Source organism: Astatotilapia calliptera, chromosome 4 (genome assembly GCF_964374335.1).
Source record: "Astatotilapia calliptera chromosome 4, fAstCal68.1, whole genome shotgun sequence".
Taxonomy (NCBI): Eukaryota; Metazoa; Chordata; class Actinopteri; order Cichliformes; family Cichlidae; genus Astatotilapia; species Astatotilapia calliptera.
The window spans coordinates 21,438,492-21,453,389 of NC_137425.1; the positions used below are offsets into that span (position 1 = coordinate 21,438,492).

At 39.9% G+C, this 14,898-nt stretch overlaps 1 protein-coding gene across 1 annotated transcript; it reads right to left on the reverse strand.

The window, feature by feature from the left end:
- Positions 1–4,234: 4,234 nt before the first annotated feature.
- pecam1a (platelet and endothelial cell adhesion molecule 1a) lies at positions 4,235–13,907 on the reverse strand. The gene is made up of 15 exons (XM_026165372.2): positions 13,771–13,907; positions 13,647–13,670; positions 12,604–12,897; positions 11,279–11,575; positions 10,925–11,188; positions 10,504–10,785; positions 9,545–9,844; positions 9,175–9,453; positions 6,904–7,036; positions 6,729–6,796; positions 6,437–6,490; positions 5,913–6,002; positions 5,772–5,828; positions 5,068–5,090; positions 4,235–4,574 (listed from the first exon to the last, which is right to left on the reverse strand). Exons 1-15 carry the CDS (start codon positions 13,820–13,822, stop codon positions 4,410–4,412), a joined length of 2,382 nt encoding a protein of 793 aa, XP_026021157.2. The 5' UTR covers positions 13,823–13,907; the 3' UTR covers positions 4,235–4,409.
- Between the last annotated feature and the right edge of the window lie 991 nt (positions 13,908–14,898).

The window sequence follows — 14,898 nt, forward strand, 5'->3', positions numbered from 1 at the left end:
TCTTCTCCAGAAGCACTAAGTGTGTTTAAATTAGCTGTGGTTTTACTAAAAGTAACCTCGAGGTCATTTAAGAGGAAGCTTAAAAAGGACAGAGGTGTTTAGTTTTTGCAATTGCATAACCATCCTTGCTTTATAACGCTGTTTAAGAGTGCATTACTGCCACTATGTAAAAATGATCTCTTTCTATATATCTGCATATATCAGTGAAGGTCTTTAAAATCACAACAAATGCATCACTTCACCCAAAAATGCTCGACTACTGAGCATGCAGAACAAAAAAAAGGCAAAGAGTAAATAATAATTTTTGTAAAAGCACAATGAATGAGGCACTTCTTAACAACATCTGATGCTTTAACTGTTATAGCTGTCGCTACTCTGACTCCGTTATTGTGACAATAAATAAACAGATTCACAATAGAAATTTTATATCAGTGTCTATAGACTTTTTGAAAGAATGCTGATTATTTTTTAACTTTGTTTATTACAGGGGTGTCAAACTTAAGGCATGGGGGCCAGAATAAGCCTGGCAAAGACTCCAGTCCAGCTTTGGGAAATGTGAAGGAGTGCACAGATTTTTAACTTTTAAGTGGATTGTCATGAATTGCAGTTTTTCCAACCAATATCGACTCCATCCCCATCCCCATTCATACTACACCAAAGTAGTTAAGTAATGATCAAACTTATGATCAAAGGTAAATCCAACATACATTAGAGAAGTGGACATAGAGTCAAACATATGCTCAACCACACATACACATACACTTCCATATACCTACTGAATGTGAACTATAGCTGAAAAAGTAAACCTATAAACGTATATGAAATTTACCCAACGTTTTTGGGAGTGATATTAACTACTGATTGCAAGGGTGACAAGAAATAAGATTGCTGGTAGGGATACTCCTTTTTTTAGTTACCTTTTAACTTTATCAGACAGTGACAATATGCCACATTTAGAATAATTACACCATGGCTGGGGATCCTTTGCAGGAAGAAGGAAGCGGCGGTCTACACGATGACCTCACTGCTTCATCTGAAGACCAGAAACAGCACTGGCTCCATAAGGCCAAGGAAAAGACAGGATATTCCCAGAATGCATTTCACAGGGGGCAATATGCTAATATTAGCACAGCAGCCAATGGCAGTTCAAGAGTTGTGCTCCAGATACACGAGGGGGCTGGATCAGGTTACGTGGCTGAGACACAAACAGCGTACGTGCAGCACAGAGAAAGTAGACAGAAGACTGTACTGGGCCTGCTAGACTAATCCATCACTCCAGACATATGTATGCATATAGCCAAGCCCCTTTCCTTATTCGCCACATAATGTCCACCCTAAGTCTGGATCATGTGACTGTTGTACTGTACTCCCTGGGGGTGGTGCGACATGCCTCCTTCTAATAGGAGTCCAAAAGGTCAGTCAGGTTACCGATTGGGCTCACAGGTCATAACTTTAGGAGCAGTAGTAAATCCTCAGGCTGCCCCTGATACAGTTTAGGATCTGAAGGCAGAGCAGGACCATCCTTGGGCAAAGTGTACAGTGACTGAAATGAGCGGCAGGAATTCACTCCAAGCATTTGCACACTGTCTTCTAGCACATGCTCAGGTTCAAGTGGGTAATGGGGACTTTGCTGTTTTGCCTTTTCACGTATCGAAAAACAAGTCAAGTTCTCTGTCTGCTGTTGATTAAATTCCAGCAGCTGTGAGGCTCCATACTGTAGTGGTTTACACGTTTGCTTAACTCAGTCATGTTGGATGGCTGCCCTTCCCTGAGTCTGTTTCTACTGAAGGTTTCTTCCTGTTAAAAGGGCGTTTTTCTTTCCCACTGCTACCAAGTGCTTGCTCAAAGACGGTTATTTGATTGTTGTGGTTTCTCTCTATTATTATAGGGTCTGCCTTAAGGTGACTTGAGCTCTAAATAAATACAAATGAATTGAGAGGAGGAGGAGACACGAATCCCTTTGGGGGTTGCTTCAGGAAGGGCACAAAAACTGCCAAATCAAACATGCCGAGCTACCCGCTGGGGTGACACCTTGTGAATAAGCTAGCAGCCAAAAGTAGCTCCAGTTTATTTCTAATGATACTGTATAACTTACACTTCTGATATTAATGTAACACAGTATCAGTTCCAGAGTGCGTGATCGCTGCGGCTCAGAATACACTGTTCCCCCATGTCAAGCTCAGCCTCCTGGTTAAGTAACTTGATTAATAAACCACAGGTTCACTGAGGCACTGCTCTATCCTCAGAGCAGAGGTGGGCTTTCATTTTGGCACCTCGGAGCTTGAAGACATTTCTATTTGCCTCAGAGGACCTTGCAGAATCACCCTGGTGTCACATATGCACACATGCATGAAGCAATAAGCAAATTTTGAAGTGATGGAGGAGGAGATTTTAAAGTTTTTTATTTTTTATTGATCACAGTCGTAGACATGCAAGTTTCAGATGGATGGTTATTAAAGATTGTTTGAGTTGGTGGCAAGCTTTTAGCGTTAGCTTAGTTTGTGTAACAGATTCCCGCATCTGCTGTGTGGTGTTCCTAAAAACCTCGCGTTGAACAGCAGAGCCTCATAATCCAGACTGTCGACAGGAGTTGCAGCAAACGAAGCGAACCCAACGTATGCCACCCGTGAAAATGAGGAGAGGGAACTTTTGTCATCCATGACAGAAGTCATAGATCTATAGCTGTCTCGGTTTTAAGATCCTAGTAAACATCCTATTTATAGCAGGCACTTTTACTGGTGAGTTTTTGTTTTGGATTTAATATTAAGTTCATGTTTAATTAATAATTCACAGATGTCTGTTATTGATCATTTCAGGATTATCTATAAACACATTTTATGTGGTGGAGTAACATTGTGGCTTCCACAAAACACAAGGATGATCTGATATCCTCATGTTGGTGTTGTTCCCAGACCATCATGAAAATGTTGTTCCAGGTTCAACATTGCAAGTGACCAATCACATTGTTGTGACGTTATTCTTTTGCGCACCAAGCCATTCGTGCATTTATGAAATTCCAATGTTGCAAGGACAATATCAATTCTGCTTACTGTTTATTAAAGGGTTACGGTTAGGGTCAGGGTCAGGGTCAGGGTCCGTTGATCGGCGGACAGAGGCGGTTTCTCGCAGCTTAAGTACAGTTTTTTGTTTTACGCTGGTTTTTCCCGAAGTCGCAAAAGTATGACGTCACAACATTCTGATTGGTCACTTGCAATGTTGATCCTGGAACAACATTTAGTATGATGATCTGGGAACAACACCAACACGAGGATATCAGATCGTGCCTCACGGGAAGGTGTTTTAGCTCTGTTGACCCTTCCTGTAATCCAGCTTTCTTTTGATTGGCAGCCTGAAGCCTGAGCTCTAGAATAAAGGGATTACTTGAACATACACTGACCTCCTTATTTGAAACTTTGGCCGTGTTTAACAAGAGCAACTACCATTGTAACAAGCTTGATAACAGAAAACAAGGAGGAACATAACATACTGAGTTTAATCTGTTTGCAGAGCCATCGTGTCAGGTATGAAGTAATGAATTAATCATGGCATTTATTAATACCATCCCAAATCACAGTAAATTATGATTAAATAAATATAAACTTTTTTAATGTTTCTCCTTTTTCTGTTTTTAATAAATTTGTTTGCGCTTTCAAAAGCTGAAACAAAAGCTCCAAAAGTGATATTGACTCTCATTATTTTCTTCCAGGAGTGAAAAATAAATTAACAGCTTATTCCAAATACTAGAGTCCAAACACCGCAATGCATACTGCATGCATGCTTTGTTTCTGCTGTGCTCTCAACAAAGCCTTGGGCATTTGCATAACTTCCCACAGTGTTAATAAGATGACTGACCTAAAAAAACATATCAGCTGTATGGAGACCTTGAATAGATTCATGTTATATCATTCCAATTAAATCTTAGATAATGGAAAATGAAACTGATATCTCCTGATGTGGAGGCAACAGTGAAAGCCTCTCTCACATTCAAGCGGATCACAGCCAGATGGCACTGAGTTTCCACGCAGCGCTGCCGCCTGAAGTCTGCCCTCTAGTGCTTCAATCTGGAATCACTGATGTGCAAACAGCAGTGAAGACCGAATGTACTCCAAACCAGACAACTGAAGAGTTCAAGGACCCTGCTCAGCTGATGAGAAACACCTCTTTACAGTTCAAAAGACGCACATCTGAATGTGTTTTCTTCTTTCATTAAAAAAATTGACAAAAATAGAGAGACTTATTTAACAAAACCATGTATTTAGCCAACAAGGACAAAGCAAGTACATGTACAGTGTGGATTGTTTTTCCAAAGCATGATAAAAAACATATGAGCACAAAGACTGAGCCACATGAACAAGCTGGATAAATACGGGAACAAATATTGGTAAACAAAGTGGTATCTGGTCAGGGTTTCATTCCTCGTTGTTAGCGCAGTTAATGCTAACACTATTGTCATTTGGCTGGTCATCATTGGCGATGTGGTAACCATGGTTACTGGGGTCACTGTGGTAACCGTGGTCACTGGGGTCGCTTTGGTGATTGGTATCATGATTCAGTTCTGCATATTCCACAGATGCCTGTTGAAACACGAAGGTTGTATGAACGATTATTTTCATTGGCTCACTGAGTTAAATGCTGACTGTACGTGCGGTACTGTTTAGTGATTTTACTTATTAAGATTATTATTTCTCAGTTGATACAGCGATAACATGAGACATTCATCAGGATTGTTTCTACAAACTCTGGAGAGCTCCTCCAGAAGGATGGAGGAGGTTTGAGAGCTGCTATCATATTACTCCTAATGAGTTAACTCAATGTGATGAGCAAATTTGGAGCCTTTTACTCAGCTACATTAGATGCTTTTTTCCTGCAAATTTTATATTACATGAAATGCAACCCTTTAAGTTACCTTTCTACAAACAATAAAAAGTGTCTCCACTGGGTTTCCACTTATTGTACAGTTTCTGTCTGTGAGATGTTTCTCGGAGCAAAGGCACAATACAGTCATGAGTGTGTGTGTGCGTGCAGCTCTTGGTAGTATGTGTATGTGCATGACGTGTTCACACTTACAGCATCAGCCAGCTCTTGAACACCTGCAAAAACAAAGCCAGAGGACAAGCTCAGGAAACAAAAGGTGTGTGAGGATTAAATGAGGGCTGTTTTAGTTTCCAGCACTCCCATGAACAGCTCTCTATTCCCAGGAAGCAGGCAGCTTATCACATCCGACACATTCATACTGATCATTCTCATAAGCTCATGTCTTTTTAGACAAGCTGCTTCCTGAGACACATGCACAAAAACCCTTCACTCCAGATCATTTGCTTTCTCCATATAATACATTAAGTTCTTAACTCGGATTATGTAAAGTGCCCTGAGATGACTTAACTTAGGATGTGGTGGTGTATAAATAAAACTGAGCTGAATTGTGCTGTATCACTCATTAAGTAATATTATATTATTAGGAGCCGAACTGAACAATGGACAATAAATTTCAAACAATCAAGCACTTTGCTTACTTAGCCTTAACAGATGCAAGCATTGTATGAGTCTGTTGCAACAACAGGAAGTGCTCTTTGACGAAAGCAGGAAGTGGACACCTAGGGACTGGCCCTTCTGTTTTAATGGTACATTCTTTCAGTAACAATGCAGATGTTTACAGTTGGGGTTGATCCTGTTTCCTGTTGCTAGCGTTTTTTTTCTTAATCTAATGACCTGATTTCTCTCACCGTGTAGTAGAAAAGGGGTCTGTGTGAGGAGCAGGATGTTAGTCGTACCTTGCTGGGAGTTGCGTACTTCACCGTGTACTGTGTCTGTGCCCTGTTTCACCGGAACTGACATGGAACAGATATAATATTTTAGACTGAGCTTTAAAAAGTCAAATTACAACTTATTAAAATTCAGAAATAATCTTTCACCTCTGCTGGGATCTGCCTGTCGCAGCTGATCCTCTTTGTACTGAATTTCTGGCTTTTCTAGAGTGTTTGTACTACAGTTGTCATCAGACTCTGCAACACAGTGAAATGAGCAAACTTAAATTACTTGCATATTGGAATATTTCATTATTTTTATTTAAAAAAATAGTATGACATGATATTTAATGACAAAGATATGTTCTTTTGCTATTTTCTTTTTCAAAAACAGCATTAAGAGAGAAAAGTCAACAATGTCTGAGTAGCTGACGTGGTATAACTTATTTTTTTGTGCCAATGATCTCAGTTTTTCTCTAAAAGAAATCAGAAACACATTGATTAATCATTCTGTCTCACCGGGTGAGATGTTTCCTCATTAAAAAGAGACAAAAAAGCCCAGAAGAGCACACTTACTGGACAAACTTTAGATTTATGTGACGGGAAACAAACCTTTTGAATTAAAGTATTGTTGACTTTGAATCTTCATGAGATTTCATGAGTTGCTACCAATAAATAAGTACTTTACATACCCGAGCCTGATACATGTTCACTCCAAATACTTTTCCCCATCATGCCTGGAGTTGCTGCACAGGGAGAATAAACATGGCACAGATCTCAGTGATGTAACTGATACATTCTCCTGCTTTAACATCAAAATCAGTCAAGACAACACATGTTTAATATATATTTAGGATAATTTTATGTTAGGATTCTTGGTGTTTTCTCTATATTATTGTATAGTTATTACTTTACAAAATAAAGCGCCTTGAGAAGACTGTGTTTTGGTGCTAAATGAAACTGCATCAGCATAAGGAGCTGTACCATTTGCGGCTTCGTTGACCTCTGCCTGGGTGAGGCTCATTCGCTCTACTTTGGTGCTGGCTGCCTTCCTAAAACAAAGTGAACACAAAGTATGTTCAACAGGAGGATGTATGGGAACCATACTCTGGTAACTAACCTTTAACATACTGATAAGAACACGAGAAATGCTACTTACACTGATAGGGTGCCGGTGCGTCTTTTCTTTAATTTGGGGAGACGCTTTTTGTAGAAAAGAAAGAGGATGATGGCCATTACGAAGAGGAGGCAAAAGACTGCAATAAGACCTTTCTTCCAGCCAGCCATCTTCACTGCAGAATACATGTGACTAAAGTCATTACTTAGTTACAAAACACAGCAATAAAATGGACTCACAAAACCTCATTTTGGCTTAAAGTTGTTTAAATGTCACACATGAGTGCATGTACAGGTGCATAATCAATTTATTTATTTATATATTCATATCAGATGTGAAGTTTAGCACCCTATCCTTAAAAAATTAGGAAACTGGACAATTGGAGCACAGCAGAAGAACAGTATCTGAAATTCATGTCTTTAAGAAACAGAAAAAAATCTGAAATTTCTGATGAGGCTTCAGTTAACTCATCTACTGCTTACTGAAGCCTCATCAGAAATGATTTAAGTGGAAGGGTGACTCCCTGCTTCCCATTCTCAAGGAAGGGAAACAGTGAAAAACGGCTGAGGAAAGCCACAGTGACTGTCTACAGCTATCTGTAAAATACAGTGAAGGATCTATGATGGTGTCGGGGTTGCATTTTAGCCAGTGGTGTTGGGGATCAATAATACTGGGACTAAAACTGATGAAATTATGAACACAGAAAACATTTTGATCCACCATGTAATGCAGTGTGAACAGCCTCTGACTGGAAACAGCTCTGTTTTTCAGCATGACAATGATCCCGGACGCCCTAAGCTTTGAATGTATTTCAAAAAGATACGATAAGATAACCTTTATTAGTCCCACGCGTGGGAAATTTCCTTTTGCTTCTGCTTTTGCCTTACATTATGTATTTGCATATATGTTTGCACATCTTTTGGAAATAATTGAACCTATTTCCCATTTCCTTGCAAAACATAAAGAAATGAGAGGTGGCTCAAGACTTGCATAGCACTGCAACTCATTTTATCCCCAATGAAAATAATTTAAGCATTTATTTATTATTTTTGACTTCATATGTTCAAACGTTGTAGTTATTTCTTAGATATATTTAGATTATTATTTACCACTTGATAACATGAAGAAGAAATTAAGATGAATTTAAGAGTAGCCTGAGAACTTTGTACAATAAGTTCTTAGGCTACTCTTAGTGTAAATGAATAGAAATTCCAGCAGCTATTTTAGATTTCTTAAGTATTTCATAGCAAACTGTATCCATAAACAGCTAACACAGTATTCAGTGTCAAAACAACGATAGCATGTACAGCTGAAATACAATTGGAGACATTAAAAAACTACTGAGGCAACTGTTGTTGTGATTTGGCCCTATATAAATAACATTGAATTGAATGACGGTGCATTGTTTCCACAATAACAAGAAGGAAAGTAAAGAACGCTGGAGAAAGTTAAGAATGATCTTTTTATGGCCTCGGATAGTGGACTCATCTCCATGCTTGTCCTGTTAGGCCTGTAATTCTAATGACATTATACAGGCTTTCTTTAGACAGTACTATTAAAGGCACAGCATGCATTTTCATTGGTATACAGATGATACCCAACTCTATCTACTGAAACCAGATAACACACTCCAATTAGTAAAACTGAAGGAAAATCTTATGCATATAAAGTTCCAGATGACTTCTAATTTCCTGCTTCTGAATTCAGAAAAAAAATGAGTTTATTGTCTTTGCTACACTCCAATAGGCTTAGTCTGCTGGGGGTTTCCCAATGACACCATGTTTCTTCTTTACTTACCTCTTTTCACTAGTCATTCCTAATCTTTCCACAGCATGTCTTGTGTCCTGTCTTCCTCACCCCTAACTAAGCAGATGAGTTTTTCCTTCCCACTATTGCTTGCTGACCACGGATCGTCTGATTGTTGCGCTTTTCTCCGTATTATTGTAGAGGAGTTACCTTACAATACCTTGCAATATAAAGCGTCTTGAGGTGACAATTAAGATTTGGCACTATATAAATAAAATGCATTTAATTTAATTGAAAACATGTTAATAAAAGACTTATTTTAATAGAGAGGAATATATATTAATTAAAAACAACCATACTGTTAACTTCAAAATCTGTCAGTGGTTGTGAAGAACGACAATTTTATTGCTTCGAATTGGTTGCTTGTTGATAACGCAGGAGGAAGCGAGCGCACTCATAATAGCATGAATGTCCTCACTTTTCAACATCACATATCTTTAAAGTCCAGCTGATGTTACCCCCCCCCACACACACACACACACATTTAACTGAAGATAAAACACACACCTCCAATTATGATGATGGCACTTTGCTTGGGCTCTGCAGCTGGGTTTGTGCACTCACAGAAGTATCCTCCAGCATGATCTCCTTTGACATTGCTGATGCTGTGAGATTCTTTCAGTTTCCTGGAGGTCTTAGAATCAAGGAAACCTTTTCCCAGACTGTACCAGGTAAAGTTAATGGGAAAACTACCTCTCTGAACAGAGCAGACAAGAGTCATGTTGTAACCCTCAGAGATGTCCTCCATCCTGGGCTCAGTGGTCAAGTGTGGTTTTGACACAGGTTCTTCACAGAGGAAAAAAAAAAACGTGTTAGACTTGGGTTCAACATGTTTTATATCAGTTTTATTCATTTCATGGTCATCAGTCCAACAAACCTATGATGTCGGACGATTTTAGTAGTTGCTCTCCTGTTCCCACCTTGGGAGGCTTTAGTTGACTGTTTTTTGCATGGCAAAGAATGTTTTTTATGTCCGATATTTGGGTGATGGATGTGAGGTTGAAGATAGCCTTTTCACCGCGCTTGCTCACAACTTTTATGTCGGTTGGTTTACTAGGTTGATACAGGGTGTACTTGATGGGCAGAGTGCCTCTCTGACTGTAACAACTCAACTGGAAGGGCTTTCCCAGAAACAGCGTACCTCCCACCACAGACAGCACAGGCTCTGAAACAGGAACTGGGAATGGAGAATAAGATAGCATTAAACCAGACTGTGAGTCTACAGCCATGCTGGGAACTCTGATGCTGCACTGTAAGGCTTCCAGGTAAATGCCAATACGCTCATCCTCTTATGCTAGTTCCCCATCACCGTATAGTGTGTTAACAAGTGTGATCTGAAACAAAACACAAAGTACAGTTGAGGATGATGGGAATCTCATGACCTTTTTCTTCAATACAAAAATAGACCTGATAGTTGTTTTCATACTCTGCACACACTGAACTGTGCACTATTTTAGGAGGAGGTTTCTCACCTGTTGCATAGATCAGGACAGGGTCTGATTCCCGCACGTTCTCTCTACAGATGATACTCAGTTTGGTTTAAGAAAAGGTCAGTCAGTGTGATCTGACTGAGTCAGGTGTTTGCATTCCTAGATGCACCTCTGTGCGAAAATGGCTAATGGTGTCATCAGAGGAGTGAATCCATTTTTTTTTTCACAGAATTTTCAGAAATGTCTCCAAATTTCTTCTAAATAGATGTTGAATGTAACACTTAAGCCTAAACCAACAGAATAAACGGACCAACAGGCTGACACATTACGTGCATGGCTAACAAAGTGAAACATGTCCCACATCTTTATTGTGACAACAGCAAAACTTCGGTTGGATTAAACTCACCTTTGACCTTGACGAAATGTTTTTGGCTCTCCTTCACAATAGTGCGTGTCAGAGAATCAGACGTGGCATTACAGGTGTAGTTGCCACTTGCAGAAAGTTGTGCCACAGTCACATACGTGGCAGTATTTGCGACTTCAGTGTTATCTTTGAAGATGGAGTACTGCATGGTTTCATTGTTGATCTTACTGGAATCAAGAATGCTAACAGAGCAGGTCAATTTGAAGTGGTCTCCTTCAACTATGTCTGTGGGCTCCACAGTCAGCTGTGGCTTTGAAAACAGCGCTGTTGGGATTAGAGAGCAAAAATTAAGGATTCATACAATCTTTATGTGTACATATATATTATTTTTGATTCGATTTAATTTGATAAGATGAAAAAAAATGATGCCATGTTTGAAAAATTCAGAGTAATTGATGCTTACATCTGACTGTGATTCTTCGCGAGGTTTCTTTCTGCACGCTGCCCCACTCTGCTTTGCACACAAGCTCTCCAGAGTCATCCTCTCGTACAGTGAATTTATGACTCAGGGCTGCAGCTCTGACCTGCTTGAGGATCACTTTGTCTTTTGTCAAGAACACTTCAGTGTTGCTCGGAGGATTGACAACTCTGCAGACCACTTCAATTATATCACCCTCAGAGAGACTATTGGAGGGAAGTATATTTATGATGGGGGCGATGTGGAGTGCTACAAGACAAAATCCAGAATAGTCAGACACACTCCTCCATAGGCACTCAGAGCTTTTCATTGTGACATAACAACATTCGATCGACTCACCTTTGACTATGAGTTCAACCTTTTTGCTACTGTTAGACTTTTGGTTCCCGGAAACCAAGCGGATTTCATAGTCACAGTAGAGGATACAGTTTCCGATGTGACTCAGTCTCAGTGTAGCCGTTGATGAGTTGCCCCCCTGTGACAGCTGCTTTATGACCTCAGGGGATCCGGTCTTAAAGCTCTGGTAAAACTGGAAAATAAGGGGTCCTTTCTCCTCTGGAGCACTGCAGGTGGCTTTAAACTCCTCGTTCTCATAGGGCGATGAAGTAGTCAAATGCAGGGTCGGGGTCTGCAAGCCTGAAAAGCACATTCAGGTATATTAAGTATATTAGTTTCTCCAAATGTTGGACAAAGTTAGCGAATAAAGGCTCCAAAGGCTTGAGCATCTGCAGAGGAGGACAAGGGATGTTGAAGATGGAGCTGCCAGGCAGGAAGAAAAGGGGGTACGAGACATGCACTTTGACGTGAGAAGCTCTACTGCCAAAATACAATTGAGGGAAGACATTCATTAGCCAGTGTGTGATTGTAGCTCACAAATTTGGTGACAAACTGAAAAAAGTCTGGGGCCGCAAAATATTTTTGGAGTATATATCTTATTATTTATAGTCATAAAAAATAAGCAAAGCAAAACAACCACATTACTACAGATGTGAACCTACTATTCATATTGCTTTCATATTATAGTTCAAATAATATATATAATAATATAGTGCATATGTAGTTAGATCCAGAAATATTAGAAAATTTGCTCAATTTTAGACAAAATATTGGATATGTGTGACATCAAACAATCAAGATTCAGATGTTGAACTCATTTCATATAAAATGTGTAGAAAGTGCGACAGTTTCCCTAAACAGCTGCCAGTTTTTAAGGGCTCAAATGTAATTGGACGCTGGACAGGCAGCTCCCGCCTGAAATGGGCTTCCTTCTTAGGAGTTGGCCTTTACTGCAGCTGCCTCCTCTTGTTGTGGTTTCCTTCCTTCTTTTCAATTTTGTCTTCAGTAAACTTTAAAAGCGTGATTATGCTGAGATAAGCTGATTGGCTCCGCCGCTGCAGGCTATTTGTTTTTAACACAGAAAAAATTCTGAGATCATCCACGATTGCACACTTTTTTTTTGTTCACGCTGAAAAACTGATAATTTAGGCGTTCCTTCTGCTCTGATTCTCCTTGATGAATACATTTTGTGCAAAGAAAAGATGATAAGCTTTGTTTGTGCTGAGAGCTCCTTTGATTGCATTTTGTGGCTTTACAAAAACAGTTTCCAAATGCAAATGTCACACTTAGAATAATCTCCAGACCTTTACTTGTAAATGTAACTGTACCTTTCACATCCAGTTTCTGGCTGTTGCTGGCTTTGGCCTTGTTCTTGACTGAGACTCGACATTCATAATTTCCAGAGTCGGCAGCTCTGGCTGGGTTGATCTTATACTCGACCGTGTCTTCCGTGGCGTTGTTGGTGTAGATAGGAACATCGTCCCGTGTGAGCTGGAAACTGTGTATCAGGTTAGGGATGTTGCTGTGACTGACGCTGACCTGGCAGCGTAGCCTCACTGCTGTCCCGGTCTGAACTGCGTTCCTGGGTTCGATTGTGAGGCGAACAGTATCTATGGTGTATGCTGTAGTCCACAAATATCACACACAGACACAGAAACAGAAGATGAAGGGGAAAGAAATAATCAACAAACATAAAAAAAAAGACCTAAACAGCAGCACAAGCGCCAGGTTAAGACTATGGAAAGGTGCTTCCTGCTCATCAGTCGGGTGCACAGAGGAACTGATGGAGGAAGGAAAGCACCTCAGTAAACAGTGCCGACCCTCTACATCCCCTTGGAAAACCATGTGGATTCATTCAAACTTCTGCTTTCCCTCCACGACAACAGCACAGTGGAAGTGGAAACAATCACTCCACATCCTCACGGTAGCCAATTGCTGTTAATCTGGATTCTGGGATGTGAAGTGCTGTAAATAACAAACCCTGAGCCTAGCTTTGAATGATGATGACCCAGTGCTTTCAAAGTTTAAATCAACAAGGTGCCACTTTAATAAGGACGCTTCAGAGACACCAGAATCGAATTACATTTTTTAAACACGGGTGTTGTTTCTTTATTTCAGAGGAAAGGTGGTCTTCTAAGATCGTGGCAACTTTATAGGCACCTAGTTGTATTGCCTTCTGAAAGCTTTCAAATGTCATATTATTCAAATTGAAGGTGATTAAAACATGGCCCAGCATCACCTGTGACAAATCAATTTCTTTTTGTGTGAAAACAGCTTTTTTGTTAAATATAGAAAGGACTGTAACTGCTACTACACCGGGGAGTCTGCACTAGTTATTATAAGATCAGGCGTGTAATGCAGTTATACTTACACCCCTGTCCTCCAGCACAATGCCCTGTAAGTCACACAGAGTGGAAGAAAAAAAAATCAGGTGAAAATCAGGAGATTTTGTTTATAATATAGTAACATCCTTCATCCTCAGTCTGGGTTCTTACAGATGTGTAGCAGGCTAGTCAGAAACAGCAAGCCGGGGGGTCTGCAGCCCATCCTGGGTGAAGGTGGTTTACCGCTGAAAGACTACAATACATCTGCAAGGACAGAGGCCAGAAAGGGCAGTCACAACCAGACCAGGGAGGACTTTTTACTTAGGGAGAGGTGGAGTGAACAGAAGGCAGTGGTGCTGAAGGGCTGTTCCATGTCTTATCGGGCACGCTTGACTGAACAGGAAGTGGCTGCTACTTCCTCAGGATCTGTACCATTTACTTTGCCCTGTCTTTTGTTATGATGACGAGAAAAATTCAACAGGAAGAAGCAATTTTTTAGTCTTCTCACATCCTTCAAAGGTCTGGGGTGTAGAAAACACAGACATGATGGCTTCTTTTTAGCATGATTTAATTAATGACAACCATGTCGAAGAACAGTAAAGACAGCGTGCGCTGTTGTTCTTCAGATAGAATTAACCTCTGAATCCCCTTTTTGTCCTCAAGTATTCTTATGTGCACATTAATGTGTTTAAAATGTGCTGATGTGACTAGACATTCATTAATCATATTTCGATTTACTTGATAGAGCCCCGTCTGGAATCACTGGATTTGTGTTTGTCTACGTTTCTAATAAACTGCCATTTTACTTTAATTTATCCAGATTATTTAAAAGGATTGACAGCGTGACATTTGATATTAGTTACCATACTTGTCATTTCCTCAGTTATTGTTGCGCGTAAAAATTACGCAAAGCAGGAAGAATCAAAAGCATGAGTTTCTCTTGTGACCACTTAAGAAAAATGAGTCAATCTTTATAAACTCTCAGAAAACATGTTTACAGCCTGGTAAGCATGCACTCGAAGGGCAAAGGCTATACTAGAACTCTGACAGTTTCTAATGCTTTTTACAGTATGATGAGGTTAGCCTGTTATGGTGTCATTGTTATGTCACAGGGTGTCGTATTAAAAATATATAAAGTGTGTTTTACAGTTCTCTCCGTCCCTTTTCATGTAACAGAGTACTCAGTATGGTTTCTTGAAAATTTTCTTCAAGGTCAACTTTGACCTTTAACAATGAAGGTCAAGGTCAAAGACTTCCCAACCAAATAGTGTGAGTTATAAAAGTTTAACTGATTTTCAG

Excerpts from the sequence above, each read along its gene's own strand:
- pecam1a (XM_026165372.2), bottom strand. The coding sequence starts at position 13,822 with ATGGGCTGCAGACCCCCCGGCTTGCTGTTTCTGACTAGCCTGCTACAC. Across the intron at positions 13,671-13,770 it reads GACTAGCCTGCTACACATCT|GGCATTGTGCTGGAGGACAG; the intron begins GTAAGAACCCAG and ends TGTGACTTACAG. Across the intron at positions 6,003-6,436 it reads TGAACATGTATCAGGCTCGG|AGTCTGATGACAACTGTAGT; the intron begins GTATGTAAAGTA and ends ACTGTGTTGCAG.